Source organism: Pecten maximus, chromosome 13, assembly GCF_902652985.1.
Source record: "Pecten maximus chromosome 13, xPecMax1.1, whole genome shotgun sequence".
NCBI lineage: Eukaryota > Metazoa > Mollusca > Bivalvia > Pectinida > Pectinidae > Pecten > Pecten maximus.
Genome location: NC_047027.1, coordinates 31355897 through 31377427, shown reverse-complemented (window position 1 = coordinate 31377427; position 21531 = coordinate 31355897). Strand labels below are relative to the sequence as shown.

Below are 21531 nucleotides of genomic sequence, written 5' to 3'. Positions count from 1 at the left end.
ATTTTGATTTAAAATTTGACACTGTTTGGTGAAGGGCTAAGCGGAGTAATGGACTTTTTTTTTAATATTCAGCTATAATGATATACTTATTTGAGCTAGGATCACATTTCCCCTCACGCAGTGCTTCACATTGAATTTTAACGCATATCGTATGAAGAACAATTCTATATCAAGACAAGAAATTTGTGACTTAATGAATGTCCTGGCGTGGGAAACGGCCTGTTTAATCTAACATTATGTAACACTGTCGTTTGATTGGCAGAATATCAAATTCTAATCCTATTTCGTTTGTGACTTTACACTACTAGTACGTCTTCAATAGGTGGTGCGATTTACATAAGTTATCTGACCGTGAGGTATTCGGATTACGTGTTTACCTGTGCAGCAGGGAATTTAAATCGTCTCGTCCCATTGCTGCAACAAGGTGATATTTCGATATTTTGGTGAAAAAATAGATTTTTGTAGCAATATATTATGGATACACATGTATATATCTTTCATATATAAAAATATCTAAGTAAAATACCATTGATTAAAAAGATAATTGTTAATTTATGAAAGGTGTTATGTTTAGAAAGTAGAATATGATTTGATCAACAAGGTGCTATCTCAATACTTAACTTGTGCAACAAGGTACCATGTCCGACGAAGCTCCTTCATGCACACTGCATGTAATATATTTAAGTTTCATGTTACAAGGCAATTAACTGATATGACCCCTTGTATTAGTTGAACATGGAAAACATTGTTTTTTTATTGATATATCATTTTTATATACCTAACTTACAAAACCCTTCTTAATAGCACAGTCAGTCATCCATAGTTTCCGAACAGCAACATCCATTATGATCTACCAACAGCGGATAGATACACCTCGGGAACTAGGGATTTGGAACACATAATTCGTTGCTTTGGCAAACAGAGAAAATGTATTTTTTGTATTTATTCCAGTAAAGTTCACATTCTTGTGACTGAAATTGACCTCGAAAAGGAGGACGATAACGCGATAGACCTCATCTGCACAGCCATGAAAGGAAAAGAACATACCAAGAGTTGATGTACTACCAGAGAAGCTGTCAATCAGAAGTTTCGAAAATGAAATTATACGAGAAGTAATTAAATACATTTCTTTTTTAAATATTCATTTAAATAAATCACTGAGTTTGTATAAATCAAATCATGTTCTAACATAGACTACTGGAAGAAAACGGTAGATACTGGTCTCAGGAAGAAAGTGTATGACAGGAAAATCTTAAAAAATACATGACTCTAAAAAAATCGATTTACCTATACATCGTCTATGAACAAATATGACTGTTTTTCGAAAATGACCAAACAGAATAAAACAGGCACAATCTTGGAATAAATACACAGGGAAACAAAGAACAACAACTTTGAAACAACGAATTGTCTTAGGTAATATTCCTTCAAGATCGTAGGGTAACATGCTATGTTTTGTACGAAATGGTAGGTGGGCGTAGATATGAAGGATGTTGTCTTTTATCCAATTCCGAAGCCTACAAATGTAAATCTAGACGGGAAGAGAGTTCCAGGTGGGTTCATGCATGCAACGGGAAGAATTTCGCGATGAAAGATGTAAACAAACACAGTTATGTATGCAGTAAGCATTTCGTTGACGGCCGACCCACCGATAGGAACCCTTATCCAATGAAAGCTGGCGCCTGAAAACAACCTTAGAACTGTTAGAAATGTGGAGGATAAAGTCCCTACCCCGTCCATGTTTGAAGAGGTCTATGACAGTTCCTCGTTGGCTATGGAAATCAATGAAAGTCAACCAAGCGGCGATGATGATTATGATGATGATGATGATGATAGTAAGTTTGTAGAATTTAGTATTATCTATGACTTTTTGCAATAAACGTAAACATGTATCGCAAGTTGATAAGTCTCTCTTTCTACCACAATACCCTGTGTTATTCAACTCTCAAACCATCAGTTAATCATTACAGCTGTTGATTAACAATCTGGTATAAACTCTGTACGCATTTTGATTGGCTAACACGGTGAACTTTGACCCAAGTTGCAATTGTTATTGACGTCATCAATAATCTAATGACGTCACATCACCGGGTCCCGGACGTCACCGGTACACTTTATTTGCATACGCGAAATTATACTTGGCCACGTTTCCCTTTGATTCAAGCCGATATTATTGTGGTAGAAACAGGTCACACGACTCGAAATTGTTGGATATGGAATTTATTTCACACGAGTAAGTTATTTTTTAAAAGTTGCAAAAAACACTCGCTAAAGCTCGTGTCTTTTGTAACTTTTAAAAAATAACTTACTCGTGTGAAATAAATTCCATATCCAACAACCACTCGTTGTGTAACCTCTATTTATTGAGTGATACATGTACATGCATTATTGTAAATTATTTAAGCATTGAACTGCTTTCATTTGGAAGTTATGTGCTGATGAATGCCAACTGGACAAGGCAAATTTAATGAAGCGCGCTAGCGCTTCATGTTTTATGATATCATCCACTTCGGAAACTTTTCTCCTGTTGTCGTGTATGGACTTAAAATACATGTCAGCAAGACAACCTCCTCCGTTTCAGTGTGTTGTTCCGGTTGATTTCATTTTTGACGTAATTGTCAGAGATTTTATAGGGTTATCCTCTCTATACTATTCTCCTTTTGGGGTTAAAATAATTCAATTGGTAAAAAGATTTTTTTTCGCGCACTGAGTTACTTTCAAAGGGACTACCAAATTTCTAACCCAAAGGAGTTTCTTCAAATGAGAACAAATAGTTTTTCATGGTCATCATTTATCACTTCGTCACACTGTCATCAGTAGCAACTGCCATTAATATGTAGTTAGTTTCATAAGCAACTTAGGCACAGTAAGTCTTGAGTTCCAACGAGTAGGGACATCACTTATCAGTTTGTGCCTTACACCTTATGTCAGGCGTCTCCTCCATTTTTAAGTATTTTGGTTCATTTATTGAAACTGAAATGCTAATGCGTTGCCTACGACAAGATTAATTCGATGTCAATTACAGCTGAATAGAAAATCTGTCTGTTCATTTGCCACATTGTTGTTGCTTTGAATCAGGCAAGGACCGTTGTGTTTCTGTATCCAATATTGATGCAGCAATTGTTTCGCTAGTGTGTGATTCTTCCATTTTCTTTGTACTGCACTGTTCATCTGCCAGGTATTATCAATATTGTTACAGTAAAGTTATTGTAGCCCTCTGTGACTGTGCTATCATGAGTGAGACCAGTTCCATAACACTCTTCTAAAAAGATTTAACAATTTTGGCCTTTCTTTATCGTGAGTCATTACTATTTTATGGTTTGGAAGGAAATATCTGAAAGAAAATAAAAGAACATTCATCTCCATCGTTACAGTTCAATAAAAAAATACTTATCAGATTACTGGTATTGGGTTATTCCATTAGTATGTTATTTTATATCTACATTGTTAAATCAGTTATAATCACCTGGGTTCAAGGGCTGTAACAAACATTCTGAAGTAAACATTGCCCAAATGCGGGAGGACTTTGCTGACAATACGTTTTAATGGGTTATTGTCGATCTCTGCCTTTCTTTGCAAACCCACCGGTAAAATTTTGGGTTCCAGTTTCACCAAGTAAAACAAATAGTGATGGCTGACTCTAAAAAGTTTGATCTGTCTGATTATTAGATTTGATAGAATCTGGTTCATGAAGGGTATAAGCATGGTCAATTTAAGCCTTTCTTTTGTATTCCCAAGAAATTTTTTCAAATGTTACAATTTAAGTTCTAATTAGGAAAGTCTGCTTTTGGAACACCATAGTATTTATAGTACCGATTGGATCAGTTACTGTTGTGATGATCAGGTTAATCTTTCAGAATAGACTATAAGGAAATCATCTATTTTCAAACGCAAGCACAACTCCGAAGCCGAACAGGCTTTTTTTGTTTGATTTTTAAAAACTCAAACGATGCCATCCACGAGTCACGACGGTAAACTGTGTGCGAAGTCTGCAGTGCCTGTCGTAACTACAAATGGGGTCTAGATACAACCATTGTACAATTTGGAGTAGATGACAAACCAATTGACACGCTGTCAATGTTATCGACAAATTATCAAAACATATATCACGTTAAATCAGCAAAACGTTAGGCCACATACCTTTGTTTTTGTATGATTTCCGACAAAGTCAGCAAATAGCTACCGTCATATCCAAATTGAATTTGACAGGAAGTCCTGTAACGTCAACGTATTTCTATACCATCAATTTAAGGATTTATTTTAAAAATGATACATTCTAACACTCATAAAAAAGGATTGGTCTATTGATTTGTCTATTGGAATACAATGTAGGTAGATATGGTGAGCCTTGTGTATTGTACATAGTATAAAGATAAAGGGGCAGTCTGAACGAGAAAATGATATATGCAATGTTTGCATTGTAGAAAGTAAAAAAAAGTCTTTTTAAACAAATCATTTACACTGTCGTTTGATTTGTAAGCTAACAACTTTGTTGGATAGTTTGCACGGACGGTTTCGGTTGAATGATCGCAAAGGTAGGCGTAGCTATATAAAAGCACGGATTCATGTTCCTGAACACCAGAACTGCGATGATTTGACAGCTACCTACATTAGTATAGGATTTTAACTGGCTAAAGTATCAGGTTTATCAATCGTTATATGTGTTTAGGGATTAAATGGCGTGTTGGAGCGGACAGAGACAGAACGACATGAACAAGGATGCTGATATATGTAGAACACAGTGGGAGAAACTGGGATCGTGGTTCATTGGACCGTCGGCTGAAAATATAGACGAATTTTGTGAACTAGCCATCGAAACAATCAAGCGAAATGGCAAACAACAAAACTACTTCCCAGACGATAAAACATATATTCCTGCGGAAATCAAATCGTCAAAAATTTACAAAGCGGAAATGGCGAAACTTAAAACGGAGCTGAAATCCCTTAACGATGCACTGACAGAGTCTATTCCATTGGCCAGTATCAGGTATCAGGTAAAGTTCAACCTTTCCAAAATTCACTCATCGTTTTGAGAGAGAGAGAGAGAGAGAGAGAGAGAGAGAGAGAGAGAGAGAGAGAGAGAGAGAGAGAGAGAGAGAGAGAGAGAGAGAGAGAGAGAGAGAGAGAGAGAGAGAGTATTACTAATATCAGCGGAGGATCTGTAAGCTAATTGTACACAGAGAGGTTACACAACGAGTGTTTGTTGGATATGGAATTTATTTCACACGAGTAAGTTTTTTCTTAAAAGTTACAAAAGACATGAGCTTTAGCGTGTGACCTGTTTCTACCACAATAATATCGGCTTGAATCAAAGGGAACCAGTCTTATTACGCGTATACATATAAAATGTACAGGTGACCGCCGGGACCCGGTGAGGTGACGTCATTCGATTATTGATGACGTCGATAACAATTGTAGCTCGGGTCAATGTTCGAATTCTTGACCAATCAAAAGATTGGAAGGTCATTTACCACTAGTGGAATATAACATATATATATATCCATCAGTCGGCACATTTAACCAATGGCTTGAGAGTGGAATAACACAGCGAAATTAGTATATACAACCTAATCGGGTATCTAGCAGCTGGGGCTAAGAGTGCATGTTTTTACCAAGGTGTATCGGCAAGCTGTATGTATGATTTTCGACACACATCCGTCTTTGTTTCCTGCGGTCCATGCTAAGGACGTGGCGTCCCCCGTTTCGAACTTGTAGTGAGAAGCTGTGATCGTGATGTGTGTATACTTTCCAAGTTCCGACATATATGGTGTATGGTGGTGATGTGATGAAACAGATCGTTCAAAAAAGTGTGTGTGTACAAATTAATGGAAGGGTAAATAGTAATCCCTACTGGTTCAGTCTCCCTAGTTATCCTGCGCATTCTATTGATTGAGTTTGGATACACTGAAGATGAAACGTGACTTTCTCGAATGATAGATAAACAAAGAAAATAAATATATAGATATAAACTTACGTGCTTTTGTAACTGTTTATTAAAGAAGTGATAATCAGAACGGGAGCCCAGTTATTAGTTTTTTTCCATCCAATTGTCCAATTGATAGTTGCGGTTTGTTTTTGATTATACTAACGCTTTCTGAAACACTAAAGTTAATATTTAGTTGTATACGATTCGACCTTAAATCTTCTTTAGCTAGTCGATCTGCTGGTTTATCATTTGGAATGTCTAATTGAGATGGTATCTATTCAAAATTTAGATCTACTCCTGATTGTTTGATCTGGGAGATAATATACTTGATTGCATTAGGTAGTTTATGTCTACAACTATTCCGAGTTATTAAAATTAACTCATGCCAGCTCAAAAATCAATTTTCTTTACAAAATCGGATGTTTATAAAAAAAAATTACCATTTTGAAAAACGAATGTTTGGGAGAATATATTTCTTTCCCTTCGATAAGAACCTATATGATTGACATGTCTTAGTGCTGTCACAAGGAAAATCGCCGCATTTTCGATAATTGTAACCAATGCATCCAGATCAATTTTAAATGCAGAAGATAAACAGACATTTGCAAATATTTTAACGGATAAAAAGCCTAATCTTTGAACGACAGATACCGTACAGGTACAATACTACATCATAGTGATCTCAGAGCATGGAGTACGGACTGTTTGACCGGAAGGGCGGACCTGTGTGGCCGTCATTTGTCTGCGTATTTATGCATTTGTTTATGTTTAGTTATAGTAATAAATCACTACATTGACGACGAGGATATATTCGGTTTCGCGCCATTTGTTAATGTTTATACCAGTTTTTGATCTCACTTCCAACTGTTGTTTGTAACTTTACAACTAAGTCGTGTACATTTGCTCGATAGGTTTTCTTAGAGAGACTTTCGTATCATCGTCGGATCATATGTAAATATAATGTATCTGCATTATATGTCCTGTACTTTGTACCATGCTATCAGTTTTGATAAAAGGAAGAATTAACTAATATCAAAATGAATACATGCATTTAATAATTGTACAACATGATACTATGGGTGTATTTTTGTATCATTATCATAAACTTGGTATATATTTCTAAAAGACCAATCAGACTAGTAAAAATGATGCATGAAATATATTTACCAAAGCTTCAATAATGTATATAAATCAAATTGTCAAGGTGTTCTGAACATATCAATACAAAAAATGTACATGTATTTACATATCTAATATATAAAGATACATCTTTAGTTTACTGTCGACGTCTCCGAGGAGAAAAAAACGCTTTTTTGGACATCTGTTCCACACTCGTCAACACGGACACTCACCAGTACCTTCGCCCGTCCAGTTGTCACCCACCCCACACTACAGGGAGCATTCCATATTCTCAAGTTTTGATCAGACGTATCGTCTCTGACGACGATGACTTCAGACGTACACTGGAATACAAAGCCAGACCAAAAACTGGAAGAGTAACTTGTGTAGTAATCTATCACACCGGCATGTCAGCATTGTCAACAATTTTCCAGAAACAGTAGCACATCGTGTAATCATCCATAAAATTCTAGGATATTTTTCCAGAACCATCTATACTAGCTTACCACAGATGAACAAAAACCCAAAAAACATCAACGATCTGGAAATCAGTGGTAAGCTACCTTCACCATATCATGCTACTGCCACTGGCTGTTTCGAGACATGTAGCAGTAGGAGGTGTAAACCCCGTCCGTACACTCACAGCACCAATTCATTCAATTGTGAGACTAATGGACAGGTATACGCATTCTCCAGTCGGTTTCCTGCAAATCGGCCAATGTAATATACCTTATTACGTGTGCCAAGTATAGCATGCAGTAGGTAGGGGAGACCAAAACACCGTTCAATCTGAGGATCAACTACCACCGTTGTTCCATCAAACAGAAACGCAAGTACTTGCCAGAAGCGAAAATTTTAACAAGCCGAGCATACATGGCATGATAGGAAGGTGGTCCCAAATGACCACTGCAGCAGTTGGGATAACAAGCAACGCCTGAATAAGGATAGGCATTGGATCAACCAACTCATAACCGGCTGTCCACTCGGCATACATGAAAGATCATCCTCCACATGTTAAGTAGTTGAAGGACTATAACAACAGACCATCTCACTATCTGCCAAAACTAGAGATTTAGTCGCCTCTGTCATTCATTTGTAGTTCAAATGACGGAATAAATATTTATTCCAAATTATATTTTGAAGTTTTCGCCACACACAAATTGATGTTTTGCACGGTATATAGCAACACCTTCCTTAGGGACTTGATTCGCATGAAACAGCGACTGATTGGCTGCAGCTGATTGGCTGAATAAGTTGTTTGAGTACATGTAAGTTTTTGACAGGTCGTCCTGATGCAAGTGGGACTGTTCGACCACAATTCTATTTGATTTTTAATGTTTAGATTATGCATTTCTACATAAATACGTTTATATTATTTCGATCTGTATTCAATGCACGTTAAAAAAACCTATTTTTAGTCAGTGATACGGGATTTGCCACCCGAAATTGTCACTGCTAAGCGCTGTTTGGACCGTGATTTGCGGGCCGAAATGAACCTACCGCGTAGAAAAATAAAAATAAAAACATTCACTACATAGCACCCGCTGCCATCACATCGATTCAACTTTCGATGTTATTTTGTTAAACCTGGTAGTTACACTATTTATTTATTTATTTCCTTTTACCATCTGTACACCACCTAAGATGATTTCTAATTAATTATAGGCCCTCGGAAATTTAGTCATCGACCGAGCGGATCGTTTTCACAACATAACGATATGTTTCGTTCTTTACCAACTATATTTGTGTAACTATGCCATGTTCTATGTCTATATGTGACCGTTGGTAATTTACCCGTGTCTTGATAAAGGGGCATATTGCCTCTAAAATTGAACAATTTACTTCTCTATACTGTCGTTATTACTACTTGACAAATTATCTATTTCTAGTAATACGCATCCAACGAACATCTGCTTGTTAGGATACGGTTCCTACTTTGGACCATGCCGTCGTTATTACTTACTAGATATAAATGATGAACTCAGTAATGAAAATATGTATCTCTGTTCTAATATTCACATTCACTAATATTTTCCTACATCATCTTGGTATTACTGATAATATGATAATGATATTGTCCTACGTGCACGTTTAATAAGTTGCAAAAATGCTTACATGTACATTATGTATGTACTCAAGATCACGTCACATAATTCGCATGATAACAGAATTACAATAAAAAAAAGTACCAGTATAATATATTACAATATCCTTATCAAATTTACATGTGTGCTATATCCAATTTTTATTTCAGTCGTTTCTTTACACGAATTTCACCTAGACCAATTTCTGACATTGATTGATGACATGCATGGATACATAAATAGAAATTGTGTGGGAAGGTAAGACTAGAAAATTCTGCAAACAGGAAACATTACAGTGTTTACAGATCCAACAAATACACGAATCTTCCTCTTGTTAGAATTGAAGCTGTAGCCACTGAAAATAGGGTCACCACTATATCGTATTCTTAGACTATATTGGTTTTGCTGGTTTGAATGTGCATGGTGCATTTTTTGTGAACGAAGCTAATTTTGTTTTTTAATATTAATGATTTGAAATATCTGTCAGATATATTCCCTAGTTTTAGTATATTTTGTTTACAATGCTTTGCCGTATATCAACAGGGGCACATGGTATCTGATACAATTTTGTCAGCCAGACTAGGATTTCTTTCTGCTTGGATGACAAATGCTAATAATGTGGCCACTGAGGTTGGTCTAGTGACAACGCAATTGGAGATAGAGGTGGGGAAACAGCTGTGTGACTTGTTTGGCTTTGAGTTGACAAATGATCCACGCGGATACATCACTACCGGAGGGTCATCTGCAAACATAGAGGCCTTATGGGCATCGAGGAATGTAAAATTCTTCCCATTGGCGGTCCAAAACGCCATAAAAAATGAGGCGGAACTAGCAGGTGAAAAGGAGTTGAGCGTGTACATTCCCAGGCTGGACCGAAAACAGAAGATTTTATCCACATCAACATGGGATCTACTGAATTTAAACCTTGATGATGTCATCGCACTGCATCAGGAAATCGACCTGCTGACCAAAAACGACGATATTGATTTCGCACACATCAACAAGTAAGAATATCCTAATGCATGGGTATATTTACAACAAATTTCTTCTGATACTGACATGATATAATAAATCTAATATTCTTGAAGACATGAACTTATTCGCACGTAAAAAGTCGTCGTATATTCGTTCCTCTACTATTCAGCTCATATAATAATTTCTTACATTCTTACTTCTGTCTTTTACATATCGATCTCAACATTTGAAGTGGGCTCTGTGTAAAAAGCACTCGATATCTTAGACGTACCGAAATGTAAATATAATGGATAAATACATTAGTGAAATGTTCAGGTTAAATTAATGTTATTGGTATTCATGATTATTTTTAAGATACAGTCTGACCTACAATGGTTTTGTTCAGTTCTTCAAATTACATAACTTGACCAGGGAGCCTGTGGTGATTGCATCCGCTGCCAGTCACCTTTCCTGGGAAAAGGCCGCGACACTTTTGGGTATCGGGAATCATCATTTGGTATGCATCCCCTTCGACAACAAAACTAGGATGGATGCCGTAGGTGAGTCGCTATATGATAAAACACCGACATTAAGTGCAGATATCTCTTAGGAATTTCACTATTTGTGTTTCATTTTCAAGCCTAGAATTTCTTCAAAATCATCTTTTTATTTTATATAATAATACAAATTAACATTTTGAATATGTATGAATTTTAGAGTGGAGAACATATTCATTGTGCACAGATGTAGCTCAGTGTGGTAAGGGTTAGGGTTAGTGTGAAATTAAATTGAAGCAAAGACCACATGTTTAAAAGCTATCATAGAAAAACCTAAGTAGTTTTTTTCCCGCTAGCGTATATGGCAAAATATAAGAAAGGTAAGTGATGAGTAACAGTCATTTCACCAGGTCAATGGAATATTACCCCCCCCCCCAACCCCCAACCCCCTCCCCCTACCCAACCCAACCCATCACTCTAAGTTCATCCTTTCCCATTATCCTGTTCAAGTATGGATGCATTGCTAGTGATGTTTAATTGTGAGAATTTACAGGGCAGCCCTGCTAAATGCATTTCCCAGAAACCTACCACAAAATCATTATTAGTTTAGGCCTTTTGATTTGTGAGATGTCATTTCAATCTTTGAACGAATGTAATCACTGTGACCTTGAATATATGATTAAGTAATTATTTTTTGCATATCTTGTGGACTCAGTTTTAGAAACATATCAGCCGAATATCATAACTCCTGGCCTCTTGGCTCATGAGAAGAAGTCGTTAAAGTAGACAAAATACAGTGGACGGGCGACGAGCGACAGACTCAACACTAACTGTGGCTCTGAGATGTCCAACTAAACGGGATATTGCTGTCTCACGTACACCATATTCCCGCTAAATTTATTTCTGAGTTCTGTTCATATAGTCTTGAACTATCATGGTGTTAAATGAATTATTTGCCACTGTTGTATTGTTCGTATCAGCTTTGCAGAAAATCCTCGAGGAATGCCTGGCTAAAATGGTGCCCGTTATTGCCGTCGTGTGTGTTATTGGTACTACAGAGCATGGAGCCGTGGACCCAGTCGATGCTATGCTGAACCTACAAGCAGAGTATCGGACCAAGGCGAGTAACATGTATACTAATGCGATTACTAATATAATTGAGATGACAGTAATAAAGTAGCACTAAATAACATACTTAAATATCTAATGAGGGGATAAACAAACGCAATTCTTAACTGACTGATAAAGAGTGGCTGTATCCACAACGATCACACGTTAGTCATTATCTTAATTTTTACTTTGGACAGACAATAAAGTCCCTTAACTATCGCATAGGTTTGTCTTTATTCGGCTTTATTTATTTATTCATTTATTTTATTTTATTTCTTTTTTTGGGGGGGGGGGGGGGGGGTAATCTTACAATCTAACGGTTGGTGTCTACCTGTAACTGTTAATCCAGGTGTGACTCAGGTCAGTTGTGTCCGTTGTGAGAATTGATTCTTCTTCTTTATAGTAATAAAATCGTTCCAATACTGATCTTGATGAATTCCGAATACCGAACTGTATTTGTACCCAGAACGGTTAAATATACCTAAAACTTCTTCTGTTCACTGCCCTTGCCTGAACGAATATGACAGATGCTCGGCACACCGACCACGTGGCGATTGTTGGCGGTATCTTTGTCATAGGGCATACGTGTGTCACGTAAATGACTAAAAAAACATTATGATTCAATTGTGTACTAATCAAAACGGCCAAGGCAAAACAAAATCACCACGCGTCATTTAAGCAATGTAATCGTAAGAAAACAAGCAGGGCTTGGACAGCTGGAGTTTCGCATCTTATTCGCATGGTTCTCTAAACGGTTTTATTTTTGCAGCGGACAAAATTACATACGAAATTAAAATCGATTTTTTTTTTAATTTTTTGTATTTAGATGTATTTGTTTATTTATTTATTTGTAAAACAATTTCATTTTGGGATAGAACAAATATTTCTTATCGTGCCCCTTAAGCACAGAGGCGTTGCGACATACTCGAAATGGTTCAGTGCCGAAAACAACATTGTGAAATGATTAGTGAAATAATGTAATTAAAGCATACGCTCACAATAAGTATTAGTACTTATTTGATAAGTTCATTTTTTTTATGAATTCTGCATTGATAAGGACTTTAATATTACAGATGATCAAGTTTGTCGGCTGAATGTACATTATACTCACCTGTTTAATGACCAGTCGAAGTCATAATCTGTAATACGGAATTCTGTATTACCTATCATTTGGACACTCGTTTATATGTTGTCTGGAACGTTTTGTGACATTCAATCTAGAACACAACAGGAGTCTCTCTGGCCGGAGAGAAGGGCCCATTAGAGATAACAGAGGTAAGTCCCCTTAATTACCAGAGGGTTGAATAAAGTTCGACCTAGTAAGAGTTGTCAATGGGGATTTTGAAACAAGCTTTTCATAAAAATGATAGTTAGTTTTGACCTAGGTCTATATTTTGATTGAAACCATTTTTGAATAATGATTGAGTCTGATCCGCCAGGAGCCTGATGAAGCCCCAATATTGTGAATATAGCAAAGTCTTTGAAATCAGATTCTTCTGTAGAAATATAATATTTTGCCGTAATCACTGCAATACAGGTAAGCGATACAGGCCCTGTTTTTATGTATGTCTGTGTGATATTTCAGTCTGGAGTTATGACAAAAACTCGTTTTTCGTTGAAGGACAGTACAGTCCATCAAAAGGTGGGTTTTTTTTTGTAAAACGGTTCGTTGTATGCTATGCCTTGGGATGAATGACTCTTCGTAGACGGACGAGTGCAACATTGTCTAGGTGTCTTACCTTTTTACAGCTTCTATGTTACAGGGCCTAAATTTTTACCTACTGGCAGACGCAGCGTGGGGTGGGTACTATACGACCATAATAAGAAATCCACCTGAAGATGACCAGTTGCTACCCCCATTTCCCATCAACGACTACGTGCGTAAGCAGCTTTCCTGCCTGAAAGACGTTGACACTGTGACCGTTGATCCACACAAATCAGGATACTGTCCATATCCAGCAGGAGGTCTGTGTTATAGGTAATAATGTTTGAAGAAATTGACAACTGTTACCGTTCTTATCCAGCTAGAAATATGTGCTGTAGGAAGAGTTAAATTTAAAGGATATAACCACTGGGAACGTATTATTCAGCAAAATGTTTGTGTTATAGGTAAGGTAAAATTGAAGGAAATAGACGTCCTTTTCAATTAAAATTATACAATACATTATCAAATTTAGCCATTTGCGTATCATTGATGGACTACCTTGATCGCAGTTTGAAATAATAATTCCGTCAGTTCTGGTTGTATTTATTGGTCCTGTACCACATTTTCTACTGATGAATAGATTCACTACGTGACACAGTTATCCCAAGAATCTGCATTGTTAAGTAGCGATAATTTTCAAGTCAGAGATGGACCTACCTTCCTTTAATTTTGATTTGAATATTTATCGTTCAAGGCTGTTCACACTTTTGTCATAAGGAAAAAGTACCAATTTATGACATTCATGGTTGGTGTTGCCGATAAGGTTAACAATGAATATATTAACGTTGAATACTATCATTTTTCACATCTTTAAACTCTTATTGTTTAATGAAGGAACGGGAAGATGAAATTGTCTCTGGCTTTCTCTACTGATATGCTGCAAAGCGCATCTTACCTAAATACCAACTGTTTTGGACTTGAAGCATCAAAGCCAGGAGCGGCATCCGCTGGAGTTTACCTGGCACACAGGGTAAATATCAAATCCTTTTCCGCAGCTCATTTATATATGTTAGGTTTACGTAAATCTCTTTTCTTCAGTTTTCATTCGCATATTTCTGGTTTCTACCAAAAAAGATTCAGCTTACCTGATGCTAACTTTAAAATACTGATGAGGTTTACAGACGAAAAAAAAAGCATTTCCAATAAAAACATCCGAGGGAAAGACTCAAGGGGAGCATATATATACGCATGTCTGACTTGATCAACGAGAACATAAAGGAGGGTTTGGATGAAAATTGGTTTTTGATGACATTTAGTTACAAACAATCAAAAAAAATGAAATTGTCATGGTCAATTTGATGGGCCTTTTCACGAACATCACACATAAGGCCTTAAGGATATTTTGTTTAATATGAGATAACATTTTCTTCCAGTTCTATAATGAATTGATTAACTGGAAAAAAACACCAAAAAACACACAAATGAAACAAAATGAATAAATAAAATAAATAGGTTGCAATGGGACTCGAACACACCACCTTAGGTACAGAAGTCAAGCGATGTACCGCTGTGTCAGCTATTGACAGTTACATGTTTCGCGTGCTTAAATGTCAAACAAATTAAATGTTTTTTTTTTGGAAGTTGTGGGCAGGTTTTGAGAGACAAGACTCGAGAAATGTGGACTCTGCATGGTAATGACAATAAGCTGATGTAAAAAAGCCGAACATCAGGTCCCTGAACCTCCTGGTTATCGAGAAGAAGTCTTTTACATAATTTAGACTCTTTGGCCCCCTGTGACCTTGAATGTAAGTCCAGATCATTCATTTAAACCAACTTGATAGCCCCTCACTCAAGCATACCAGCCTAATATCAAGTCTCTGGGACTCTTCGTTTTTGAGAATTCGTATAAAGATAAACTATTTGACCTTAAATAAAGGTCAAGGACATTCATTTGAACAAACTTGGCAGCCCCTCATCCAAGCATGCTACTGACAAAATATCAAGTCGGCCTTTTGGATAATTTAGAAATAGTCGTTTTAGGATTTAGCAATGGTATCACATTCATGGAAATTTTTAATATGGCGTACAACATGAACCAGACGTGCTATCGAAAATCCGATGATACAAAATAATTAGAATGCCATACTGTATCGATCAATATGAAAAAATAAAATGAAATAAAAAATATATAAAAGTTGAAAATTTGGTGATCTTTCACGCCATTTTTTAACCTCTGACCTTAAAACTTATACAAAGGAAAAGTTAACCCCTGACTTTATCTACAAATAATATAACTGCATGACATCTGTATAATAAACACTTTTTGAGTTATTGCCATTTTAAACGTTTTTGAAATGACGTCAGGGCGGCCATATTGGATGTCGGACCGCCCTCATATTACAATCTTGGTCAATACCTTAACATAGTCATTAAGCTTGTGTTGAATACCACTGATGGCACTTCAACAGAAATTAAAAAGTGAATGGTCGGCATACCCAAAAGATCAAAGGAAATATTCAATATGACGTACCATGTTAACAGCAAATGTTACCTAAAAAGGACATTGAGATCATTAAAATGACATGCTGTATCGATCTATTAATGAACTTCTCGAAAATATTGAAAAATGAAAATTTTCAAAAAATGTAAAACTTGACCCCTTAACTAGCTATTTTATTTGACATCTGAGCTTAACTTGTAAAGTTAGCCCTAGACATTATCTACCAATAATAAATAATATGACCTTTGTATCATGAATTCATTTTTTTAGTTATGGCCATTCTAAATTTGGTATAACGCCATGGTGCCCATATTGGATTTCGTGACCAACATGAAAATATTGCTTTTACACCTTCATTCCCTTTACAATAACACACTAAAATACTGTAAACCTATCTCTTTTCAATTAACGATAATTTACTCCACAAAATCCGGAAAACAAATACTTACAACAGAAGAATAAGAAACAAAACAAATCCCCATAATGGACATTATTATCGATGGAAGTTTGGTCTTTTTTGTATTAAACTTACACAATGATTAAACGATGATTTTGGGAAAGGAAATTTACCCATTAATGCAGATTTTGCGGTGCATCTGAGTGATATTCGCAACAAATAAGGGACATTTCGATTATAAAGCAAACAACACCGTAGTTGGGCCTTTCCTCGACAACAAATACACTTTTTTTAAAGGAAATCGATAGAATCAATCAGATGCATAGGACTTTTCAGATGATTATTGACATACTATTTTTTAAATGATTCCAGTTACCCCGTTGGCAAAATTGTTTTAGACGTCGCAAACATATCTAACGGGGTTTATGTTGTTGTATTTACCAGTCACGTGACCTCACTAAATATGCGAGTGACCTAAAACGCCCGTCTTAATACAGCATTGTAACCCTTACCCCTAACCCTGAATAAAGACAATGAAAAACCTGTGTTGTATTTAAGTTGCTTACATACTGTAGGAAAACATTTACAGTTATGTGGAACTAGAATGGCATTTACATTATAAAGAGGTCTACATCAAATATTTAAGCAATATTTAAATATAGCTATATAAGGTAGCATGGAAACCCTAACGGGTTCCCATGCCATTTGCCCAACATACATCTTGCTGCCATATCGACTATAACAACATTAAAACCACTGTTCAATACTTGTATTTACATTGCCTTACCGTTTTCGTCAACTTTGAAAAAAAACTAAACCAACACAATAATATCCCGCCTTTTTTAATGTCATATGACCCACTGGGTGTTATAGCCTGAGGCACTGTGTGTTATAGGCGTATGGTGGCAACTGCCTCTTAGCATTGTGTCAATTGGAAAGTGGGGAGCAAATGTAAATATAACGCCATGACTTCGCATTGGAATCCTCAACGCTACAGATACTATAAAAAGGTCCTCTTGTATCGAACAGATTCTTCTTATTTTAATCATCGTAACTTTTCTATTCGCATACATTTTGCAGGTGATAGGGCTTCACAGTTCTGGCTACGGGCGTATCCTAGGACAATCAGTGTTCGGTGCCAAATTGTTCTACTGTGCTTGGTTAACAGTGGCCAAACCAGATGACAACTTCGTGTGCATCCCTTTGATCCCCCTTGATGAAGCCTACGAGGAGGATTTAGCGAAACAGTTCATCCGAGATAGAATTCTTGGAAAATCTTATGGAGACCTTTCGCTGGTATGTTTTACTTTGCATAATTTGAGATTGTTAAAACAATACATCTTCAGTCGATTGAAAGATGATATATTCTTTATAACACTTTTATTGAAGAAGAAAAAACCTGCGAGAAAATTACACTTTAAAATGATATAGATGTACAATGCTCATTGTATCCAATGAACACGGTATATAGCCTGTTCCAGCAGACAATGCTTTGTACATACTTTTAACGACTTTAAAATGTTAAAAGACATTAGAGATACGTTTTACATTCTTTTGCCTTATGTCAGGATACCGAGGTCATGCATTTCCTATCCAAGATCGGTCCCGATTTACCCATCAACGCCTTTGCTGTTAATGTTAAGGATAACACTCATGCCGACAGATGTAACCGACTCAACTTGGCAGTTTTGAACATTCTGTCTCACACTGACTCCAAGGTTAAGAATGTTTGCGATGTACCACTATTCCTTACAAAATCAAGCCTTTCGAAAACAAACTGTGGACAGATATTTGACAGCTTTCGAAAACGCCTTGGTGTAAGTTACATTCTTAAATATATAGTAACTACAATGACAATGCAGGGCAATTTACTTCTCTGTACTGTCATTATGACGACATATAATCCTATAGTCATATAAAAACAGTGATAATAATGGCGAAGGAAGATTTGTAACCTGGCCGGGTTTCGAACTCACGATTTATGACATCAAATCAACGAGGTAAAAAATGCCCGTTCATTGTAACACTGCATCATGTTCATGTTAAAATATAAATCATTGAAAGCCGGCCCTATACCTTGACATGCTTATAGTGAAAACTCGCATATTAGATTATACATATATGGATGCACATTTTACGAGGGCTGATTGATTAGTTGTAAGCCTCGTATTGAAGGAGGTACTCAAGGATTCTTTTTAAGTCCTACTATTCTCTGATTATATAGGGCCGTGTACCCAAAGGACTGGTCTCATTTAGTTAGTTTATGTCGACGAGGTAGCTAAAGTAAAAAAAAAATACTTTTGCAAAATGGACAAAATCGGTTAAGGTTAGGGTTAAGGTGAAATAGTCTGTCATTGCGATGGCTGCCATTCACGTTTGGAGCTTTAAATTGATCAAGTATCCACCTTTTTCCTCTGATTTCGCTCCATCAGTCTTTCATCTATTTCCAAAACTGAAAACAGCTATTCCAAGCACCTTTACCCTAACTCTTAACCTAACATACAGTGGTAGACTTTTCCAACAGCCAAGAAAAGGAGTTCTTTAAAAGTGGCATTGAACTTAAAAACCGCTGTCGAAAGTGCATAGATACTGAAGGGGATTAAGTTAAAAATAAAACAATATGTCCGGCAAAATTCAAATCCTTCAATACGAGGCTCACATCTTATCAATCAGCCCTCTTACATATATAGCATTCATTAGAATTAAATAATTCAAACTGTTACTCTTCATATTAGCATCACGAAGTGCGGGGTGTTAAAACGTAGAAAAATAACATAGTAACACACATGGAGAAGAAAGACAATTAAAGGATATGCGCCCTGAACAGAACTCGAACGCACGATCTACCAGATTACTAACCAGTATTCTATATAACACTGTTGCACTTTATTTCAAAACTACGTTTCGATGGCGCTTTTTCAACTCAATAGTGTCATAAATTGCGTGATGTCACAATGTAAATGTTTTCACGAAGCAAACATTCAAAAAGATGTAAGAACAAATGTAGATCATGTATGTAAATTACATATAAGGCAAGGTAAAAGTTTTGTCTCCAGCACAAATATAAATATGCTTACTGGCTTCGTTGCTGCGTATAGAGTCAGTTTAAGTTTGTTGTCAATGTACATTGTACATATTTAAATCTTAGCATTGCAGCATATTGATTTAGAATTTCATATTTCCTTCGTACAGTGAAATTTTAATCATTTTTAGCTCGTCTCTTCGGAGAAAAGGAAGAGCTTATGTTGTCACCTCGATGTCGGCGTTGGTTTTTCAAATGTTAAGTTTGTGGGGAAAGTGTTGAAAGGCATCGTATTTTATGGTAATACGGCCCCTGTGTGGGTTTAATTAAAATTGAATTTTTCGGGGAAAAAACATATTTTTTGAAAATATTTTGGCATTAAATTTTTGATGCAAGTGTTGAAACGTATTAATACATAGCTTTATAATTGTACTGGGATGTTGATTTCTGGCAAAAGAATCCCTCTTGAGTTCTACTATCCCCTGATCGAGATATGGTATAAGGGTCCCTGTGAGGGAGTGTTTAACTATCCCCTGCCGGAGTTAAACTAAAGTTTTTGTTTCGAAAAGTGTTTTTTTTTAATTTTGTGGACTTATTTTTGTGTGAAGTTTTTGGTGCAAGTGTTGAAAGCTATTAACATCACTTTTTAATTGTACTATAATTAATTGGCAATAGAGTCCCTCTGGAGTAATACTGAAAAAAGCAATGTAAAAATGCTCACATTAGACAATTTATACGGTTTTACGTTTTCCAAGAGAGACAACTCTCATAAGGATACTTTTTTATCAAAAAATAAAAGAAATAGGTCATCAAAGCTATTATTTAATATATTTATTCAATTTACAACATCATAGCTCGTCTAATAAATAATTAATATGTATATCTTAATTGGTATTGTTTTGAAAATCGTATAAATACACAATACACAATATGATAAAGTAACTGTTGTCCTAATGTGACCGGGTGGGGTGTCCTGCTTGGTGTTTTCAGCAGTATGCTGCAGTGAGGTAGCACAATAAATCGGCAAAAGTTCTGGACTATCACAGGAGACTTAACACGAACATACCGCAGCCTCCCAAAACACACATACGCACTCACCACACGCATGCATGTCGCACACACGGGAGGTCGTCCTTTAATGACCTAAGCTGTTGATAGGACGTTAAACAAAATAAACCAAACCAAACCAAACTGTTGTCCTTTTATTGTCCAAACAATATGTGACAGTCTATCCCCGGATCATGTGGAATGTTATTATATATACTAGTAACATCAAAAGAAGGAAGTTTATAATATGTTTTAGCTACCTAGGAAAGCAGCCAAGGAAATAAAATTCGTCCTTGATTTTGCTGTTCATATTTTTGCGTTATGCTTTCAGTATGAGGTCTAAATAATGAGTAGCACATCTGGTCTACGAATAAAAATCTATTTCATATTCTCTTATTATACATGTGTATTTTAGATATCGACTGAGTCCGATGATGTGCTAATATTCCTGAAGAACACAGTTATGAATCCCTGGACAGCGGCTGACGACACAATACAGATGCTTCTACAGGAATTCCGAAACGTTGTTACTCAGTGCATTACAGAGGTGAGGGATATACTGATGTCTTATTTTGTTCTGTAAAAAAACATCTAATTTTAGTTAATGATAATTAATATTTCCCAGTGTAAGTCATGGCAATTAGCAACAAATTATTATAATACATGTTTATTAAATTTAAGTCATGATCCAACTGAAAATAAGATTATCAACGTAACCATCAGTTTATTATCTAAGGTATATCGTTTGTAAATATGTTTTCTATTTCAGAGTTACCTGTCTGAAAGAATATGAGCCTCGATGGAAAGCATTCCCTCTTCGAGACACCATGCAAGAAAGAACGATATGTCGCATGAACTGATGTGGCACTTTTCACGTTTGCATGAAAAACTGTTTCATTTCCTACTCACAATATAGACAGAACTGTTATTGTGTAAACTAGAGAATTCGCTTGCGTAGCATTTGTTTGAAATAAGTAGCTGTTTATTATGATATGGGTAAAAATAAAACTTGTCTCTCTAATCGGATTTCTAAATATTGTATGTAACTATAATCTCACATGATTGCATTTTACCGCGGTTAGAGTGAAAAAGGTTAAATATTGCAAAAAAAAAAAACATAAAACATAAAATAAAACTTAACTTTCGTGTTTTAAAATAAAAAATAAACAGTAATTAATGTTAAAAAATCTAACCCTGAACATGTGCAATTATGTAACGAATTCGAATTTG

At 36.1% G+C, this 21531-nt stretch overlaps 1 protein-coding gene across 1 annotated transcript; it reads left to right on the top strand.

Annotated features, from left to right (window-relative positions):
• The first annotated feature begins 4676 nt into the window (after positions 1-4676).
• LOC117340663 (L-tyrosine decarboxylase-like) lies at positions 4677-21161 on the top strand. Its single transcript, XM_033902428.1, has 11 exons — positions 4677-4994; positions 9673-10133; positions 10459-10643; positions 11561-11700; positions 12912-12965; positions 13454-13668; positions 14230-14365; positions 17313-17528; positions 17801-17950; positions 20717-20880; positions 21071-21161. Exons 1-11 carry the CDS (start codon positions 4677-4679, stop codon positions 21159-21161), a joined length of 2130 nt encoding a protein of 709 aa, XP_033758319.1.
• Positions 21162-21531: the final 370 nt, after the last annotated feature.